Source organism: Peromyscus leucopus, chromosome 1 (genome assembly GCF_004664715.2).
Source record: "Peromyscus leucopus breed LL Stock chromosome 1, UCI_PerLeu_2.1, whole genome shotgun sequence".
NCBI lineage: Eukaryota > Metazoa > Chordata > Mammalia > Rodentia > Cricetidae > Peromyscus > Peromyscus leucopus.
This window is the reverse complement of record NC_051063.1, coordinates 73,655,057-73,676,044: the sequence shown is the minus strand read 5'-3', so window position 1 is coordinate 73,676,044 and position 20,988 is coordinate 73,655,057. Positions and strand designations below refer to the sequence as shown.

At 40.7% G+C, this 20,988-nt stretch overlaps 1 protein-coding gene across 6 annotated transcripts in view; it reads left to right on the top strand.

The window, feature by feature from the left end:
• The window catches only part of Plekha1 (pleckstrin homology domain containing A1), a 49,673-nt gene that overhangs the window by 3,381 nt on the left and 25,304 nt on the right, over positions 1–20,988 (top strand). For 5 of the 6 annotated variants that reach the window (XM_028868348.2, XM_028868356.2, XM_028868334.2 and 2 more), the window contains exons 2-4: positions 9,244–9,404; positions 13,397–13,453; positions 14,675–14,720. In XM_028868348.2, coding sequence (XP_028724181.1) covers positions 9,264–9,404; positions 13,397–13,453; positions 14,675–14,720 — 244 coding nt within the window. In that variant the 5' untranslated portion in view covers positions 9,244–9,263. Of the gene's footprint in view, positions 1–9,243; positions 9,405–13,396; positions 13,454–14,674; positions 14,721–20,988 lie in introns of those variants that run through there. The other variant, XM_037209881.1, reaches the window with a different exon arrangement.

The window sequence follows — 20,988 nt, the reverse complement described above, 5'->3', positions numbered from 1 at the left end:
GTTCACAATTTCAGTCGTGTTTGAAGGATCTTTCTCTTTTTCCCTCATATCCCACAAGTAAGGATAGTTTTTCTATCAATACAGCTATTAAAAGCTCAAATCAGAGCCGGGTGTAGTGGCATACTCCTTCAATCCTAGCACTTGGGAGGCAGAGGTGGGCAGATCTCTGTGAGTTCCAGGATAACCTGGTCTATATAGTTCCAGGACAGCCAGAACTACATAGTGAGACCCTGTCTAGAACTCCCCCCACTCCCCCCAAAAAAAGCCCTAGTCTAATCTATTCCAATTTAAAGCACCAGTCTGATACTCAGTTTAGAACTCATTTCCTCTCTTACCCAGAGTCTGACTGCTCTTGGGATACAGAGGGATTGCTGTTTGCTACTCTGTAACCTTTTGCTGTTTCTCTTTGGGGATCTGCTTGGATAGGGACTGGTCAGAAGACTGGAAAAATGCACTTATCCCTTATCTGTTTCTCCTTAATGGTGGCAGGTCTGAGACACAAGCTGATATTTCTGGTGAGATTTTGCACTTCCTATGGCACAGTTTTGGTGTATGAAATTTCTGTGGCCAAACCTTTTCCGTTCCTCACTTTTCCGTTCCTCACCAGCTTGTTCCCTGTGTGGGGATGAAGAGGATTAAGGATCCTTTTCTCTGTAGTCAGGTTTTTTGATAATGCCAAGACCACTTGAGTACCGGTATGCCTACAATTGCCACACAGTCCACTGGAAACTCACTTCTTTGCTTGTAAGCTGCCTAAGACTGCCTTTCTGTGTCCTGCTGCTTTTATTAAAAAAAGAAAAAAAAATTCTATATTCCATTCTCATTGTTCCCTTGCTCAGGGAGGCAGAGTCTGTTGCTTGATCTATTATGCAGGCTGAAACTGAATTGGAAGATGCAACGCCAATCTCCTTGTTTCCTAGACATTCCAAGTTTTAGTGAATAGAATACCTGAGAGCCGGGCGGTGATGGCCCACGCCTTTAATCTTAGCACTCGGGAGGCAGAGGCAGGCAGATCTCTGTGAATTCGAGGCCAGCCTGGTTTCCAAAGCGAGTTCCAGGAAAGGCTAAAAGCTACACAGAGAGACTGTGTCTCGGAAAAAAAACCAAAAAAAAAAAAAAAAAAAAAAAAAAAAAAAAGAAGAATATCTTGGAGACCCCTACCACTATTAAGTGGTGAATACTTTCTGAAGATGTGGAACCCTTCTCTCTCTCTCTCCCTGTCAGTTGCTTCTATTAAAGAAAAGGATGTTAAGGTGGTACTCCAAGTGCCAGAGCCCTGAGAGCTAATGTGACAGGTAGGTGAAAGCCAGGCCTAACTGTACAGATGTCTGTACAGTGTAGACTCTTTGTCCACAAATTGAGCCACCTATAGACTGAAAGGATTTCATCTGTTCTAAGCATGCACAGGTTTTTTCTTGTCATATTGCTATATTAACAGTCATTTATATATCTGTACATATGTATTTATATGTGTTCAGTGTTGTAAGTAATCTAGAGGTGCTGTGCAGCAGAAGGAGAAGGCATGTGAATTATGTGGAAATACTGTGCCACTTCACATAGGGCCTTGAGCAGCACAGACCTTGGTGTCAGTGGGGGTCCTGAATCCCCATGGGTAAGGGAGAACAACTGAATGTTTCTGCTTTGTCTGTGTGGGATTCTGGTCCATAGAGCACCTGATTAACAAAAACTATGACATTCTGAGGAGGTCTTTCAGTATAACATTTACATTTTCCCTCCTTTTTCCTCTTCTCTGTCTGATTTTTGTTTTGTGTCTTGCCTTGCTTTTTGGTATCCAACTGATGAGATGGCAATTGTGAATGTTAATTTGTGACTGAGTTTTAAATCCATCTATGTCTTAGTACATGTATCAAGCTGAAAAATAGGTTTGAGAAGGTGGGTTGATCATGTAATTTTATGTCTTTTCTGATACTTGCTTTACTGAGACTATAAATTCAGATATGAATATAGTACTGGGGCCTTTTTCTTTCTGCCAACTAAACAAACCAGTTAAATCTGGTACACAACTTTTTATCTGATGAGGAAAAAGCAGCTTTGTATCTGGAAACCCTGAACATTTGATGCAGTAATTATGAGTTACTTCACACTTCATTCAGAAGGGAGTTTGTGAACACCTTCTACCACGCTCTTGTAGATTTTGGAGAAACAGCAATGAGTTAAAAAAACCAAAAATCCCAGCTCTCATGAAGGTTGCATTCCAGAGTGGGGAAATAGACAAGATGCGGGTAAAAAAATAAGCCCTCATCTGCTAGATGTCGATATGTGCTAAAGAGAAGAATGAAGCAGGGAGGGGATGAGAAGTGGGTTTGGAGGCTCTGCAACTGTAGCTTTGTTCTTAGGGATGTCTTCACTGAAGGAAGTGAAGGTGAGCTAAGAGGCCCTTCCCTGCCCTGTGCTGGGAGCTTGTTGGGTTAGTCTGATGACAGATGAATGAGTGGGTGGGTGGGGGGTGTACTGGGATGGCAGGGAACAGGTCTTTGTAAAGGCCCGGGTTCTTACTCTGAGTAACTTGGGATCCTGTTGAAATGACAGTGTTTCAGAAGCCTTGAATGAACAGGAAGGTACTGGTGACTGGATTTAATCCCAGAATTTCCTCTGTAGTTGGTCTTGAGGGGCTAGAGTTGGACATCATCAGGCCATCCAAAGCATCAGGGTTTTCAGAGATTCGGAGGTAATTTTACTAAACAGCTGAAGTTGGCATCCACTTTACTGCAGCTTTTTGAGTAGTAAGAGATACTATGTAGTATTAGGGGACATGGGCTCCCCTGATTTGAATCCTGGCTCCTGCCTCTTCCCAACCCTGTGGCCTTGGGCTATGATTTTCTCATCTGTAATACTGTTATAAGGATTAAACTAATATTTATTTATAACAGCACCTAAAAAGAGGCAAATATCTGTTTTTATTGAGTAAACCCTTGAATTGTGTTTTATGAAATTATGGGATTGCTTTGATTGCAGTTTGGGAACCGGTTGCAGTGGGGCAGACTAAAGAATCAAGGCAGTCCATGCAGTAATCCAGGTAGCAGCAAGAATGGAAAGTGGAAGGAATCTGTATGTATTTAAAAGATGGAACCAACAGGGTTTATTGATGTATTGGACATGGAGTGAGAAGGGAGAACTTGATAATCAAGTGTGACTGTGAGATACTTTGCTGGAACTATTAGAAGAAGGGCATGCTGGTTTTCTTAGATGAACAAGACAAGAGGGTCAGGTTTATGAGGGGAGTGTCTAGGTTCAGTTCTGTGAGTTGGAGATGTATGTTAGGGAAGTAAGTGGGTTCTATAGTATGGGCAGTGTATCCATGAGTCTAGAGTTCAAGGATATTTAAAACTGAAGGTAACAGTCTGGAACCTTTACTATTTAGACATGTGAAAGTGAGCTCACCAAGAGACCAGGTTTAAGTAGAAATGAAGCCTTAGACCATACCATCATTCACAGGTCTGGGAGAGGAAATAGCCCTGCGGATTTCTGATGCTCTCTAGGATGAAAGACAGTCATAATTATTTCATTTTTAAAAGAGGCTTTATGTAGCTATGGCTCAGTATAATTCATCTGCTTAACGTAAAGTTCATTGATTTTTACCAAAATTTTGAATATTTGTATCACCCCCGCCTCCAAAAAAAACAAAACAAAAACAAAAACCACATACCTTCCCATCCTCATTTTCTCATTTCCTGCCCACCCTCCTGTAAGTAGACAGCTGCTAATCTACTTGCTTTATTCTGGATATTTCATACCAGTAGAATCGTACAGCGTACTCTACTGAGAGAGGAGCCATATCCATTACGACCAAGTTCCTGGATTCATTAGATTTTAAAACACTTGGTAAAGGTGGGGCTATAAGATCCCTCCATTGAGAAAATACATTTTCCTCTTTGATTAGTAAGAAAACTGTAGGGTGATATTTTGAAGTTATATGATTAATTTTCTCACTGACATTTCATCTAGTGGTTTTATAAAGTTCATTGGAGGTGTTTACATCTGCTCACTCAGTGGTCGGATTACACACAGTGGTGATTTGCTTTTGCTCTCATGTTTTCAAAGAGTTCACAGAATTTCAGATTCAGATACATTGCAGAGAGGTTTCTCTCTTCTGTTTGCCCTTTTCTAGGCCCTCAGGCTACAGTGCTTTTCTGTGAGGAAGCATACAAAGTTTGCTTGTATCTTTTTCTATGCAATATCTATTGGTGTCTGACTCATTTTTGTTGAACTTTTGCTATATTTTCCTTGATATTTCTTGGCACTGAAAAGTAACCCTTTGTGGAATAAGTTGCAAATGCATTCTTTTGACTTTGATTATGCATATTAATTTTTGCCATTCAAATTCTTTAAAAATTACTTGTAGTTATTCATCAGTCATTTCCGAAAATTGTTACTGTTTTATGTATTTATTTGTTTATTCATTCATTCATTCATTTATTTATTTGGGACAGTGTCTCTTTCATAGCCTTAGCTATCCTGGAACTCACTTTATAGATGAGCTTAGTTTTGAACTCAGAGATCTGCTTGCCTCTGCCTCTCAAGTGCTGGGATTAAAGACGCGTACCACCACACCAGCCTCAAGATTGTATTAACCTTTAAATTTACTTTTTGTTATTAATCTCCCCCCCCCTCTTTTTTTTTTTCCGAGACAGGGTTTCTCTGTGTAGTTTTGGTACCTGTCCTGGATCTCGCTTTGTAGACCAGGCTGGCCTCGAACTCACAGAGATCCTCCTGGTTCTGCCTCCTGAGTACTGGGAATAAAGGCGTCTGCCGCCGCCGCCGCCGCCGCCGCCACCACCACCACCACCACCACCACCCGGCTCCTGATTTTTTTCTACTTAGTATAATAATGATTTTGAAATTCACCCAAATTGTTGCATGTCAGTAATTACTTTGTACTATAAACTGGTATTCCATCATTTAGCTGTGCTGCATTTATTATCTATTCACTTGCTGAGGGGCATCTTTGCCTCTAGTTTATAGCCTGTAAATAAAGCTGCTCTGAGCATCGTCTATCTTTCTATGTATACATGTTTTCATTTCTCCCGGGCTAATATGTGGGATAGGATGAGTGGGTCACAGGGTAGAACTATGTTTGAAGTGGCCTACCATTTTATATTTCCCATCAACAGTATATAAATAAATTATAGATCTTTTATGTTCTTGATGATACATTACACTGTATTGCCAGTCTGCTTCATTTTAGCTCTTCTGTTGAGTATGTATGTTACTATTTGTTTAAACTCAGGATAGCTGAAATGTTATTTACTTGCAATCAATTTTACCCATTTTAGTGTACAGATCTGTGAATTTTGGCATAAGTATGCAACTGTGTCACTACCACAATCAAAACACGACCCTCAAAAAAATGTTTTGAGTCTTTTGTAGTTGGTCCTTTCCCTAACCAAGTACTGTGATCTTTTCTACCATGATGGGATAGTTACTTTGTTCTTTTTTACTTTGCATGAAGTTCATTCTTTTAATATTTTTTATCTTTTACATTTTCATACATATATCAGTGTATTGTGGTTATATTCATCCCCACTACCCTCTGTGATCTACCTTTTCTCTTTCAACTCCGTATTCTCCCCAACTAGTCCCCCAGTGGCTGCAGGAAAGCTTGTCATGAAAGGATGGAGCCCCATAGGTGCTTCCTCTGTCTATGATGGAGTGTTGAAGGACCTAGTCTTGTGAAAGTATCCATAGCTGCTGTTCGTAATTGCAGTGGCAGTGTCATGTCTGGATGACAATATTTTGTGGCACTTCCCTTCCTCCCTCCAATTCATTAATTCCTTTCACCCTCACTTTTTTGTTTTTGTTTTTTTGAGACAGAATTTCTCTGTATAGCTTTGGAACCTGTACTGGAACTCACTCTGTAGTCTGGGCTGGCCTCGAACTCACAGAGATCCACCTGGCTCTGTCTCCTGAGTGCTGGGATTAAAGGCGTGTACCACCACCGCCCTGCTCACCCCCACTTCTTCAATGGGTCTTGAGAGGTGATGGTGATGTATATATCCTAATTAGGACTGAGCTCTGAACAGTTACTGTTTCTCGGCATTTTGGCCAGATAAGAGCCTCTGCAGTAACTGTGATTGCCTTCTGCAAAAAGGAACTTCTTGGTTCTAGGCTTCCAATTGCACTAGTCTGTGAATTTATGGTAGTTTGACAACATGTCCATTTAGGGCAACAGTGGTATAGTAAATTCTCCCTTTGGACCTCTGGCCTCTCCATTAATGGACTTTTGACCAGGTTATAACGGATGTGCATTCCTTCCTGTGGAGCAGGCCTCCAATCCAGTTACAAAGTGGTTGGTTATCCCTAAAATAATTGGCTACTGTTGCTCCAGGGGGCATATCTTGCCTGGTGCTCAGTGTTGTAGCACACAGGCCTACAGGTGGATGAAATCCTTATTTTTTTCCTTAGCAGCCTTTATAGCACCTTTCTGCACTATGAACTTAAGCTAGCAGGAAGGACTCTACAACTCAGTTCCAGCTTGGTTTCTCTGTCCTGTAGCCTGTAGACCTTAGAGCTCTGATAAGTGCCCAGTTTGTATTTCACAAGTAAGGTACAGAACTTTCCATTTCACCCTAAATTTACCACTTGAAGTCAACCTCTTCTTCACCTAGTGATCTGTTCTGTCTCCACAGCATGTTTAGTTTGCCTTCTTTCACGTAGCACAGTACAGATGGGACTTCTGTTGCTCCGTGCACCAGTAGTTCACCCCTTTCCAAGTGCAAAGCTCCATTGCACCAGCTAGAGCACTGTGCTCACTCAGCAGCAGGTCAGTTGGGTTGCTTCTGATCCTTGACACTTAGGAGTAACAATTGCTTACAGAATTTTGAGTGAACAGACCTTCATTTGACTTGGATAAATACCTGGAAGTAGAATTTTTGGTTTGTAGTGTATGTATTTTTAACTTTATTAGAAGCTGTTGCTAACTTGTTTTTCAGGTAAACCATTTTGCATCCTAGCAGTGTGTATGAAAGTTTGCTTGTCTCTCTTCCCTGACAGTGGGTATTAGGTGCTTTGTTAGTTTGTTTGGGCTGTCCTAGGAGGCGTTAAGAGCATCTCAGGGTTGTTTTTAGAAGTCTGTCATATCTTCCTGAATAATGATGAGCATCATTACTTGTACATCTTTGCTAGCTGAACTGATCTGTTAAGTTTTTGCCCATTTTACTGTTGTTTGTTTTATTGAATTGTAATAGTTAACCGCTCTTAGATATCAGTTATCTGATAGAGGTATGCTGTATTTGTTCTCCCATGTTTGTGGCTTCTTTTCCTTTATTTTTTGCACTGGTGGGGCTGGAACCTACTTTCTTGTACATGCTGAGTGAGTGCTGTAACACTTTTAAAGATTTATTTTTATTTTATTTGTGTGGGTGTTTTGCCTGCATGTGTGTGTGTGCACCATGGGCATGCAGTGCACAGCAGAGGCTGAAGAGGACATCAAATCCTCTGAAACTGGAGTTACAAACAGTTCTGAGCTGTCATGTGGGTTCCGGGAATTGAACCGTGGTCCTGGAGGAGCAGCCAGTGCTGCTAACTGCTGGGCCATCTTTAACTCCTCTAACAGGTTCAATCTGTAGCTCCTCTTTACTTTCTAAAGAAACTGGATTGTGTGTCCCTTTGTTTCTTAATTTTTGCTGGTTGAATTCTTGTGGAGCAGTTGAGTATCTTCCTGTCATCTATGTTTCTTGTAAATTGGTAGTTGGATGTAGGAGAATCTAGTAACTCAGTTAGATTTAGATAAAATCTTTTATTATGTTGGTTTCACGGGTGATGTTTGAATGTCTTCCATCAGGAAATACGGATACCTGGTCCATCTTTCTTTGTTGTTTAGCTGTTTATTCTGATTCATTTTATTTTGAACAGTTTAAAGAGTGCTTGATAGGAGTCTAGGAATATGTGTTTAAGCATTCATTATATTCCTGCTGTCTTTTGTTTGTTTGTTTGTTAGACAGGGTCTTTTCACATATATGGCTCAGGCTGGCCGGGAACTCTCTCTGTAGACCAGGCTAGCTTTGAACTCACAGAGATCTGCCTGCCTGTCTCCTGAATGCTGGGATTAAAGGCGTGTACCACCACCGCCAGCTGCTTCCTGCTATCTTAGTTAGAAAGCTCACTTCCCCTGTCAGTTTTGAGTTCTGAGAAGTGGAAATACTGATGCCTGTTCATAGGATCTCTTTGAAGATTAAGCTTATGCTTAGAAGAGAACCTGCCACAGAGTCTAGCATATAGCAGTGCTCAGTAAATGTTAATTATTGTGTAAATTTAAAAATATTCTACAGGAGCCGGGCAGTGGTGGCGCACGCCTTTAATCCCAGCACTTGGGAGGCAGAGCCAGGTGGATCTCTGTGAGTTCGAGGCCAGCCTGGACTACCAAGTGAGTCCCAGGAGAGGCGCAAAGCTACACAGAGAAACCCTGTCTCGAAAAACCAAAAAAAAAAAAAGAAAAAGAAAAATATTCTTCAGGATTAGAGAGATGACTCATAGGTTTAAGTGTGTACTGTTCTTGAAGAGCACCCAAGTTCGAATCCTAGCACCTGTACCAGGCAGCTCATAACCTCTTGTAACTGTAGTTCCACGAGACCTGGCACCAGCTTTTGAACTTGGCACCTGCACTTGCATGTGCACATCCACAGACACAGACACAGACACACACTCACACACACACACACACACACACACACACAAATCAGTCAGACGTGGTGGCATATGACTTTAATCTTAGTACTCAGGAGGCAGAAGCAGGAGGATCTTTGTTAGCTGGAGGCCAGCCTGGTTTACGTATTGAGTTTTAGGTCAGCCAGGAATATATTGTGAGACCTTGTCTTAAAACAAACAGAAAATAAATCTTTAAAAAAAATATTAAAACCATGAGTAATCTTAAAAAGTAGGTCATCTTGATTTGTGAGGAAATTAAAATTTGAATGGCTAATTTTTAACACACTTGGTTTTATTTTAGAAGGAGATCAAGTGAGTTATTTAACTGAGTAGAATGGCTCTTCTTTGTTCACAACAGTTTGAAGTTGGATTTAGTGCACATTTGTGGTGAACTTAAGTCCTAAAGTGCCTTCTGCCAGTGTGTCTGATGTTGGTGTGAGTTCTTGTTCACTAGTCTCACATACACTGGAAAGTGTGCTGCTTGTGGAATAGACTGTACTGTAGTCCAAGTCTAATCTTGATGTCCACTTAGAAATCACTTCTTTCTAGGAGCTTACTGTTCCTGTTTTCATTCTACAGTGTAATGTTCAAGCCCAGAAATGCCTTATGTGGATCGACAGAATCGCATTTGTGGTTTCCTAGACATTGAAGAAAATGAAAACAGTGGGAAGTTTCTTCGACGGTATTTCATCCTGGATACCAGAGAAGACAGCTTTGTATGGTACATGGATAATCCACAGGTTTGTAAAAACCAAAGATTACTTTATAACATCATAAAGATGTTGTATCTATTACAGTATTGATATAGATTATGAATTTGAAATCGTACATATTTATATTTATTTCCACTGGTTTAACTTTCTCCCTCTGTTGGTACCTGTGACCTGTACTCTTGTTTGAACTTCAGAGGGTAAAATTAAGTTTATTTGATTGAAGTTAAAATTTTTCCATGCATATGTATATTTTCCCTCTTGGAAGTACTCGGCTTGTAGAAAAATTCTGAGTAATCACAGATTTAAGATACTCTGCTGAAGACTATGAGCGTTACCATTTGGAAAAGCTACTGAAATGACTTGATACTCTCTGGCACATGTAGTTCTTTGATTGTGTGAGTGTCAGTCGTTGTGATGAGTCTATGACTGAAATTGACTTTAATTTTGTTGTTTTCTTGCAAATTTTTGGGATAGATGTAAAAAGTTGAAAAATAGAATACTACTTTTAAGGGCTGAGAGTTGGCTCGGTTAGTAAAGGCACTGTGGCCAAGTCCGAGGACCTAAGCTCTATTCCTGGAATCCAGATGGTAAAAGGAGAGAACAGACTCCCAAAACTGTTCTCTGACCTCCGCACATGAGCCATGATGTGCACACCCTCGCTCCTACCCTCCAGCCCCAATAAATATAATATAAATTTTTAAAAAAATCCCAGTTTTAAGATCAGTGAGAGACCTGGAATTAAAAATTGTCTGCTGAACAGTTGAAAACTTCCTGCCTGTGGAACTCTTTATTTCAAATCAAAATTATTCTAAAAGCTAAACATGGAGGTATGTGCTCCAGTGGAATATGTGGAAAGTAAGGGGTGAGTCTGGCCAGCTTCTTACCCAGTGTGTTGATGGTATGGACTGGGATGAAGCAGGAATTTTAGAAAGCTTACCATGCTTCACATAATCAGAAATAGGTCCCCTGTAACTAGTCTATTCTTCCTTACCTGTACTGCTGTGGTAACATGTAGGTATTCATTTATATAGACCGGGGGTTACAAATGACCTTAGTATTAGTTCAGTCTCCTCAGTGAAGGGAAAGCATCTCCCCATTCTTCAGTTTGGTTATAGCTTGAGTGACACATGGCTAAAAAGTATGTATCATATTTGAAATTGTCAGTTATTATTTTTGTCAACTAAAATCCAGTTCTTTGGCTCTTCTCATCAGTCTTGATTTTACACTCTGATTCTCTATCATATAGGTTTAGCCCTTTACTTACAGACAATCTAGGAAATTTAGGTGAATGGGATGGGTTATATTTTAATTCAGTTTATATTAGCTGTGTACTCACTTTGTATGATGAGGCTTTTTAGAGGGCAATAGCATTCTCTGTCACTGTCCATGCAGAGCTTATTGACACTTTGTTTTCTGCCTTTACCTCTGGGTCTAAGGACCTTTCTTGGGAGGCAGTTACCTGCCTCAGCAGCTGCATGGTTATTATCTTCATTGACTTGGTCTGAGTCAGTGGGAGAAATAACAGGGCAGCAGAAATCAAAGGTTTATGTTGATTTCTTTTCCTCAACATGTGAATCAGATTCTTGTCTTTTATGGTCTTGTGTGTTTAGCTGGGACATGAGTCCCTCAGAGGTAGCACTGAATCCTCTTTGCAAGATCTCAGCTATTGGTTCCTGCAGAGCCAGGGTATACATTGTCAGTGTTTCTCCTTAATTGGCCTCTCTTTGCAGAGGACCTTACATATGGTTCTCCTGAATTCTCCATAAAACTCTTTGTTATTTTTTTTTATTCTTGTGCAAATTCTTCTTAGAATTCTCCCTTTTACCAAAACTTTTCACTTAACAGGTATACACAAAGATAGATACACATGAAGTGTATTTGTTACCATGTATGAAACACAGACTTCGAATCAGAAAAAGGCAGAGTTTTAAAAAAAGCAGAGGGAGCTGACATACTGGAGATGGTAACATTTAAAACTAACCTGGAAGATTGGATTTGACTTTGGCCTAGAAGTGGAGAAGTGACGGTTCCTGGATTCAGAGTAGCAAGGGCAAAGGGTCATCGTGGGTGTCTGCAGTGTGTTTGGATTATAGTCTGTCTTGGCAGGGAGGTGTCTTCTAAGCTTTGTACTCAGCTGGGTCTCTTCACAGAGACTTTTTGTGCATAAGAGGGCGGCGTGTAAGGCAGGTGCCGGTGATTGTCCCAGCTATACTAAGCTCAGGCTATTCCACTGAGAGCTATACTTCTAGCCTTTTTCTTCTCTTTTCTTTTCCCTTCCCCTTCCTTCCTTTCTTCCTTCTCCCCCTCCCTCCCTCCCTCCTTCTCTCCCTCCCTCCTTCCCTCCCTCCCTCCCTTCCTTCCTTTCTTTTTTTTTTTGACAGGGACACATAAAGCCCAAGCTGGTCTTAAACTATAGAGCCAAGGCTGGCCTTGAACTGTTGATCCTCCTTCCTCTACCTCCTGTGCATTGGAATTACAGGTGTGGAGAACTATACCCAGCTCATATGAACTTTTTTTTTCTCCCGAGACAGTGTTTCTCTGTGTAACAATCCTGGCTGTCCTGGAACTCTCACATGAACTTTTAAAAAGACATTTGTCCTTTTTGTAATTAATGTATTGAGTTTTCTGAACCTTGTATATAAAGTCTTTTTTCAGTCCTTACAGTTTTCTTTCTAGCTTAAGAGAACTTTTTAAAATCTTGTTTCTATCAGCCAGTATAATAGTCATCAATACCAAGTTTGTTTCATCTTAAATATAAAGACTAAGACATACATCTTCTTGAAAGCCTGCTGAAACTATTAGATTAAGCCATATGAAATTTAGAGCCATTTTGAATTACTGAGAAATAGAAACTTCAAATGGTTTCATCTCATTGCGTATGTCCAAGTGCTTAAGAGCTTTGGTTAAAATAAGCAGTTTGTTTCATCTCTCCCTGGGGAGCCACTTCCTTTTTTTTTTTTTTTTTTTTTTTTACTGCTTTCTTTGCCACTAACCATCAGTTTAAAAATCCACTCTAGTCTATTATAAGAACTCACTTTGTGGCTATGTTTTGCTGAGAAAGTTGATAATGATACAGAATTAATGAAGTATCTATACTAGGAAGGGAACTTGAAGAGACTTGAAAAGTTTCATATATGGCAAAATGAGCCAAGGAACTTAAAAGTATGCATAACACATTTCCATTTAAAAAGAGTATCAGTTAATATTTTTGAAAAAAGCATTAAAGTAGAGTACAGCGTAGCACTTAAACCATTTAAATGATGTGTCCTCTGGCTCTCACACTCTTTCTGCCTACTCTTCTGCTGGGTTCCCTGAGCCCTGAGAGGAGGGATTGGATGGAGAGATCCTGTTTATGGCTGAGTATTCCAAGGTCTCTTACTCTGCGCAGTGTCTGGCTGTGGGTCTCTGTATTTGTTCCCATCTGCTACAGGAGGAAGCTTTTCTCAGGATGGCTGAGCAAGACACTGATCTGCTCCCTGCCTGGTGTCAAAAGGCCAATATTCTTAAAGAGAGATGTATTTGATAAAGAAGTTTTATTAGATCAATGTAAAATTAATAGTTTTTAAAAAAACTTGTTACAACTGTATTTCTTTATGTCTCTAAATAATCTCCCATTGCTTTCATAAACAAAATTTGATCTTACTTACAAATCTTGATGTTCACAAAAAAGAATATTAGTTTAGCTACACTGAGACAGACAGTTCTTTAGCTGTAGAGTACACAGGAGAGCAGAGGGAGACTCAGCTCCTTATCCCAGGTGTCATCTTTTTGTTTTGTTTCACTTTTTTGCCTGCAGGGGTTGGAACCTGTGGCCTCACAAATGCTAGGCCAGTGCTCTACCACAGAGCCACACCCACAGTCCTACATTGTTATCTTGATGTCAGCTCTAGTAAATATGTAAATTGAATGAAGTATATTTGTAAAGTGTTGTTTTAAAAATTTTCAAATGTTTTTGGTATTATATTATAAAATACATAGATAATGTTGGGTAATAATTGTATTTTAATATTTATTTTTAGAACCTGCCTTCAGGATCATCACGGGTTGGAGCCATTAAACTTACCTACATTTCAAAGGTAGACTCTCTATATTATTTTTAAACTTTTTTTGTTGTTCTTAATTTGGTGTTTCTAAGATAAAAATCTTAACTTTGCAGTCCAGGCTAGCCTTGAATTCTCAGCCCTCCTGAGGGCTGGGATTACATGTGTGTACCATCTTGTGCAATTCTCATTGTGTTGCTCTCATATGTGAATTCCTGCCCCCAGGTGGTAATGTGGACAGAACAGAGTAGCTTCTCTCTGTCATTTAGCAGTGATGCTCAGGTTCCAGTAATGCTGAAGATTGTCTGCACTTACTGTGACTAGAAGTTCTTTAAGTTGATGAAACTGGAAGTTGTTGCCTTATATGTTTTAAAAGGGGAGATTGTTCATGAAATGAAGTATTAGCTCAGTGAAGCGGGCAAGGAGTGGCCACTGTTTCCCCTGCTTCACCATGCCTCGTTAAACTGTAACCCTTCGTGTAATGCTTCTCCCTCCACTCTGTCCTGCAGCTTACTGTAGTTTGGGTTGTACAGTTTTACTGCCCCACTTTAGGCATGCTATTTCCCCTAGAATTTATTCCTAGAACAAACTTCATCATGTGAATTTGTAGTTGGGATTTATCAGGAACTCCAGACTAGAATTTATTTTGAAATACAAAATATGAGTCCTGTCCTGGGAACAGCCCAGCAGAGGTCATGAATAGAGTCTGAGGGCATCTTACTCAGAGGGATGGTACTGACGTAGTGTGGCTAGCAGTTTCACCTTATGAGTTGAGCTGTTCTGTTTAATGAGTAGAAGATTGCGTGCCCTCTTGACTTCTCAAAGAGATTAAGGCCTTCTGGAGTTTTGAACTCTAGATAAACAAGCTTGCAGTCCACCATCTTTACTTACAGTCGGCTGCCAACGTAGAAGTAAGTTTGGGATACCTGTAGTTTCTGTGTGCATTGAGGGTGTGTTGTCTGTTATGTTATAAGAGTATATGTGTGACATGACGCCTCCAGGTGCACTTTTGACTTCTTCACATTTCCTGGAGTAAGAAGTTCATTCAAAGAAAATGTGGAAGTATTATTTGTTTTATAGTACAGCTGGGACCCAGATTCTGTATCTAATTTGCTATCTTTAGGTTGCTATTAAATTTTAATATCAGATTGGTATGCTAGGTGGGAAGTTGTACATGTGGAAGATTGTATAGTACTTGAAACTGAGTATTGTAGCATGTGGAGGAGTAACCCCCTTTTTTAAAAATTTTTTTAATAGGTTAGTGATGCAACTAAGTTAAGGCCAAAGGCAGAGTTCTGTTTTGGTAAGTAGCCATATTTACATTATTTTGTCTTCTAAATGATACCATTCCACCAACCTCCTCTTAGTTCCTTTTAAAAAAGTGTTGTGTGTGTGTGTGTGTGTGTGTGTGTGTGTGTGTGTGTGTGTGTCACGGCATTCATGTGTAGATCAGAGAATAATTTACAGGAGTCAGTTCTCTCCTTCCACCGTGTAGGTTCAAAGGATTGAACTCAGGCCATCAGGCTTGATGGCAAGTGCCTTTTCCTGCTGAGCCATCTTTTCAGCCCTGTTATTTTAAGTTAGGCGGATATATTATAAAGTAATACAGTCACAAGAATCAAACCTATGGCTTAATGGATCTCTAAGAAATTCCTTTATACCCATCATCCAGGTGAGGGAATAAAACTTTGACCCTGGCTACCAACCCCAAGTGCCTTTCCTCTTCTCATCCTGGTTATAACCTCCCCCACTCATGTGTAACTGTTACGATCTCACCCAGCAATATTTCAGGTAGTTTTTAGCTCTATACCTTATTTTCTTTATTGACCACATAAATAGTGCAAAGGACCTTGTCTTTTGCAAGGGAATGAAGTATTCACAACTTGGAGGCAGCAGGAACCAAGTTTGTTAGATAAACTGTGAACAGGTGCTGAGTGAATGACTAGGACACATTGGGCTGTGGGAGAATGAGTATTATTGGTGCCTCAAGGATCTCAGACTGGCTGACAGACAGATACAGTACCTGTCATTATCATTCCAGCAGTCAGTAGATAGAGGGGATGTAGAGTCAAGGGTGCCACCATGGATGAGGACAACCCGTGCTGGGGACCAAGTAAATCACTGACCACTTTTACCACCAGTAAGAAGAAATAAGACCTCATGGGCAGAGGTGTGCAGCAGGGGAGAATGTGATGTAGGAACTGGAGGCAGTTGCCAGAGGCAGAAGTCAGGGTGTGGTATGTTGACAAGCATGCATTTCCTTATTTTGAAAAAGGGAAGAAAGTATAGTGCCTGGAGCAGACCTGAGGTGAATGAAGGTGCTGGCTCCATGCCTGGGAGTTAAGCAGAGAGATGAGTCGTGTGACTTTTGAACTAATGTACATAAGACCTTCAACCTGAATGGAGCTGATATAGGCGAGAGAAGCTAGAGGAGCCTTAGGAGAAAAAGTATAGAGACTCGGAGATTTACACCCACCCAGGCAGATCCTGACTATTATGAATAGTGCTAACATGGGTTTGCAGGTGTCTCTGTATGCTGATTTCATTTCCTTAGGCATATGTCCAGAAGTGGCATGTTGGGTTTTTTTCCCCTTATATGTGGAAATAAAATGTCCTGAAAGTAGAAAGGGCCAGGGAAGGAGAAGAGAACCTTCTTTTCTGCAGAACAGTGTGGAACAGGATGCTGGGGTGTGATGCCTAATTGATTGTCTTGATTGTCAGCTTATGGAATTTAGAGTCATCATGGAAACAACCCTCTAAATATGTCTGTATGGGAGTTTCTAGATTAGGTTAACAGAGGTGGGAATATCCTCCCTAATGTGAGTAGTACCGTTACATGGGCTTGAAGAGGAAGTGAGCGGGGCACAGATTTATCATGCTCTGCTTCCTGACTGGATGCAATGTGACCTGCTACCTCCTGTTCCTGCTTGCACACCTCCCCTGCCCTGATGGGCTGGAAGTGTAAGCGAGAATAAACTTCTCAAACAGTGTCTTATTTAGTAACTGTAATTCTAATCTGCAGTAATGTATAACTTTTACAAAAGTTTCTTAGTAGTGACAAACACACTAGCTTCTCTGAGTGGCTAACTTCAGTCTGTTCATAATAGCTTTTCTTACTAGATATATGTGGCTGCTATCTGAATACCAACCTGCAGGAGAAAGCCACCCTCTACACACAGAAGAAAACAAAAAATTTTAACATTAACTTTGCCCCAAAAGTACCCTTTTTAAAAAAAGGGGGAGTGGGGGCTGGGGATTTAGCTCAGTGGTAGGCCCTGGGTTAGGTCCTCAGCTCCGGGGTGGGGGGGGGGAGAGGACAAAAAAACAACTTGATGTAAAATAGTCCCCCTTTTTATACCAGTTAGTCTGTCTTAATTTCTGTCCCTTCACACTTTAACATATGGAAATGGCGACAATTTTCTCAGTTTGACCTACCTACCACTCATTCTCTTGACACACTAAATTTCTCAATATTAATGCACATTAATTGTAGAAGCCAGAGATTTCACTGTGCCACTCCATCCACCCTCCCTGGATCCTCTCTTGCTCCATGTTTTAGTTACTTGCCTCACTGCTGAAACAAAATATCTGGCAGAAGTAATTTAAGGAAAGAAGTTTATTCTCGCTTACACTTCCATAATCACATGCTTATTTTGTAGTGCTGGTTATTGAACCTAGGACTTGGGCATACTAGGCAAATGCTCTACCACTGAGCTAAATGCACCTCCAGCCCAAACGTGCGTATTTTTAACACTTAAGTAATAAACTCAACATTCATAGTTATTGGGCCTAATTAGAGTAGGTGATTTTAGTTGGAATCAAAGAGTAAGATGAGCCTCTTGTTCATCTTTCTGTAATCATCTGCATCTGTCAGGAATACAGAAGAGATTCATAAAACAGTTGCTTTCAGAGAGAGATACTGGAACCCCGACTTCATTCTAAGTGGCAGGATGTCTCTAATTCCCCTGAAATGGGAGAAAAAGAAACACTCAGACCTTATCTTTGATAAAGGTAGGAGACCTGAGCAGGTGGCCCTCAGTGTATAAATATGGAAGCAGATGGAGGAATAGCAGCTCACTTTGCAGAGCAGAGAAAGAAAAGCTAACCATTTCTGTGCCTTGCCCCATCCCTCTCTAATAGGCTTAGGTAGTGGGGCCTGTTTGGGGGATGGGGGAAGCTACAGTGAAGGGGGCCTGAGAACAGGTTCTTTGTTTGGATGTCTTTTAAAACAAAACAAAACTCTAGTCTCTGTCTCCATCTGGCTCATGTGGGCAGCCACCCTTCCCCCAGCCCAGCAGGGAATGGGATGTGTGGCGTGTCCAGAAATAGAAACTAACACTAATCCTGGAGAAGGGAAGGAATGAAGCATGAAACTGAAAAGGAGGATTAAAGGAGAATCTGAATACTGAACAGAGCCCTGTCCTGTGCAGCCCCAGGGAACCTGCAGCCAGCTGCAGCCAGCAGTAGGTGGGTAGAGCCTGATTACCCTCAAGAACTGAGGAATGGTACTGACATCTGGATATTTCCACTAGGGCCTCCCAACCCAAGAGGGTACAACCATCCTCTTTAGTCCCTCTTTTAAAAAGTAACAGCCCAAATTACTTAGGATTTGAGAATTATCAGACAGAAAAAGAAACGAGTAATGCAGAACTCAGGAGAAAACCTTTTTTTTTTTTTTTCCCCCTCAAGACAGGGTTTCTCTGTATATCTCTGGCTGTCCTGGAACTCTCTATAGACCAGACTGGCCTCAAGCTCAGAGATCTGCCTGCTTCTGCCTCTCTAGTGCTGGCATTAAAGGCATGAGCCACCACCACCCGGCTAACTTTAAAAAAAGAAAGGCAAAGAATCATCAAATTTAAAAAGCGGTAATAGAGAAATTGATGTGGCAATCTCACTTGTAAACTTGTAATCTCAGCATTTCAAGAAGATGGCAGGCCCCAGGCCACCAGCCTGGACTGCATACTGAGCCACTTTCTAAAAAAATAAAAATAAAAAAATCATGAGTGGGAGAGAAAAGCCAAAAAAGTGAGAAAAGACCTGATGCATGCCTCATCACCACCAGATCTGTGGCCACACTTGAGCCACAGCCATTTAGTCCTGGATCATGAGAGAGGGTTTTTGCTGCAGTTAGGCTAATCTCTGTGCTGTAGTTTTTATGCATTTGTTTTATTTGCTCTGTTGTAAAGATTTGAATAAAAATGTACTCAGGTGAAAAGGTAGGAAGCAGACAAGCCTCTGAGGACTAAGGTTCATATGATACTCCTGCTTAAAAAGCTTGGCAGCCCAGAGGTATCCTAGCTCTGTGTTTGTGGTAGTCACAGCTTCTTCCTTCCCGTCTGCTCGCCCCCCTGCATTGCATACACACCACTTTCCAGGGGACGATGATAAGAGAGGATTATCGTGTCCATTTCTTCACATGCATCGGTCCTTTTTCTCCGGGAAAGGACATGTGACATTGCTGATGCATAGATAAGGAGAGCAGGACTCAGATTGCACAGTGCTTGGGAGCCCTGGATGGGTTTATCAGCCTTGCTGAGTCCTGGCTTCTCAGTTTGTAGCAGATGTCTTTGCCCCGCTTGCCATAAAATAAAAGCATGCGAGTTTTTTATTCAAACCACAAGGTATATCAAGAGTTGTGGTTTTTTTTGTTTGTTTGCTTTAGTTTTGGGTTTGGGGGTCTAGAGATGAAACCCAGAGCCTGTGCATGGTGGGCATACACTGAGTGAGCTACATATCAGACGTCAAGGGGTCTTTTTAGTTCAGTTATGTTGGTCTTTTTCCCCCTTCAAAGAGACCCTCATCTGAATATCACTCATTTGGAAGTATGTGTATTATGCATTTGCTTAGCACCAGCAGTTGTAGTGCACTGTTAGGTTCTATTTATTTTTAAACTTACTGTTTTATCTGTGTGTATTTTGTGTTTTGCTTGCATGTGTGTCTGGGCACCAGGTGTGTGCCTGGTGGTGGCTGTCAGATTTCCCTGGGACTGGAATTACAGACAGTTGTAAATGACCACATGGGTTCTGGAGTTGGACTTGTCTACTCTGGAAGAGCTGAGCCATTTCTCCAGCTCCAAATACTTGGATTGTAAATCTCTTCAGTGTTCTGAGCTGATGCTCCAAACAATATTTTGGGGAAGAAGTCACCATTGAGCTGACACTGGACAAGGTCTGAATGCATACTGTGCTGACTACTGGATGTTAACAACAGAAGCTGTTTGTAGACAGATGCCGTGTCCCAGGGAGTTCCTAGTTATGCTGAAATACACTTAGGATACTTTTCTATTTTTCTATTTTCTAGTGGTTCTCAACTTTCCTAATGCTGTGGCCCTTTAATACAGTTCCTCTCCTTGTAGTGACCTCAACCCTAAAAATTATTTTCATTGCTACTTCATAACTGTAATTTTGCTACAGTTATGAATCATAATTAAATATCTGTGTTTTCTCATGGTCTTAGGCAACCCTTGTGAAATGATTGTTCAACCCCCAAGGGGGTCACTACCTATATGTTGAGAACCACTGCTTGCTCTAGAAACATGCAGATGTACAATTAATGGTGTGTTACAGTTTTTTACTTTTCAGATGAATTTTTCTGTAGCACTTCATAAGTGCTTTTGACTTCTGGGATCTTCAACTTAGTCTAGGGAGCTGTTTAGAGTAACTTGTTCCCAGGCCCAATTTCAAAATCGTGTGTTCCCTTGAGGATTTTCATTTCCTCCTTCTCTTGGTCATGTTCAACTGAGTGCTAGTACATGAATTATTCATTGTTGGGGTGGAGACTTTTGGAAGCTTTGTTTCTTGTTTTTTTTTTTTTTTTTAGTTAGTTAGTTAGTTTTTTGGTTGGTTTTGAGACAGTGTCTCACCCTGTAGCCTTGGCTGTTTTAGAACTCACTATGTAGACTGGGCTGACCTGGAACTCAGAGGTAGGCCTACCTCTGCCTCCCCAGAGTGCTAGTATAAAGGTGTGTGCCACCATGCCTGGCCTTGGAAGTTGATTTTATATTTGAACAATTTCAACAGTGTGGCTATTCAGATGCCTTAGCTCCTGTAGTAGTATTTGATTTTCTAAACAAATGCATATGATATAAATAGGTGTAATTAAAGAGCCCCTTATGACTTGTAGACAGCTATCTGCAGATGTGCTTTATGAAGTACATAGTCCCAGTCCCTTAAGGGGGCATTTATAAATTTCATAGAAAATATACCTTTAATCCCAGCACTTAGAAGGCAGAGGCTGGTGGATCTCTGTGAGTTTGAGGCCAGGCTGGTCTACACATATCAAACTCGGGGCCAATCAAGGCTACATAAGGAGACCCTGTCTCAAAAGAAAAAAGTTGTTGTTGTTGTTAGTTTTTGTTTTTTTGATGAAAGCTTCAAGTGTAACAATATTTGTATTTAAAATACAAAATTTAATTTTAAATACAAGTATTATTTTGGGGCTAAAAATATTACCAGGGACTAAAAAAAAATGTTTATAAGCTTAAATTATAGAGGTTTGCAAATACATGAAGTCTATAAGATTAAAGGGAAAACTGATAGAATATTTGTTTAGTCAAAGATACCATGAGCAAA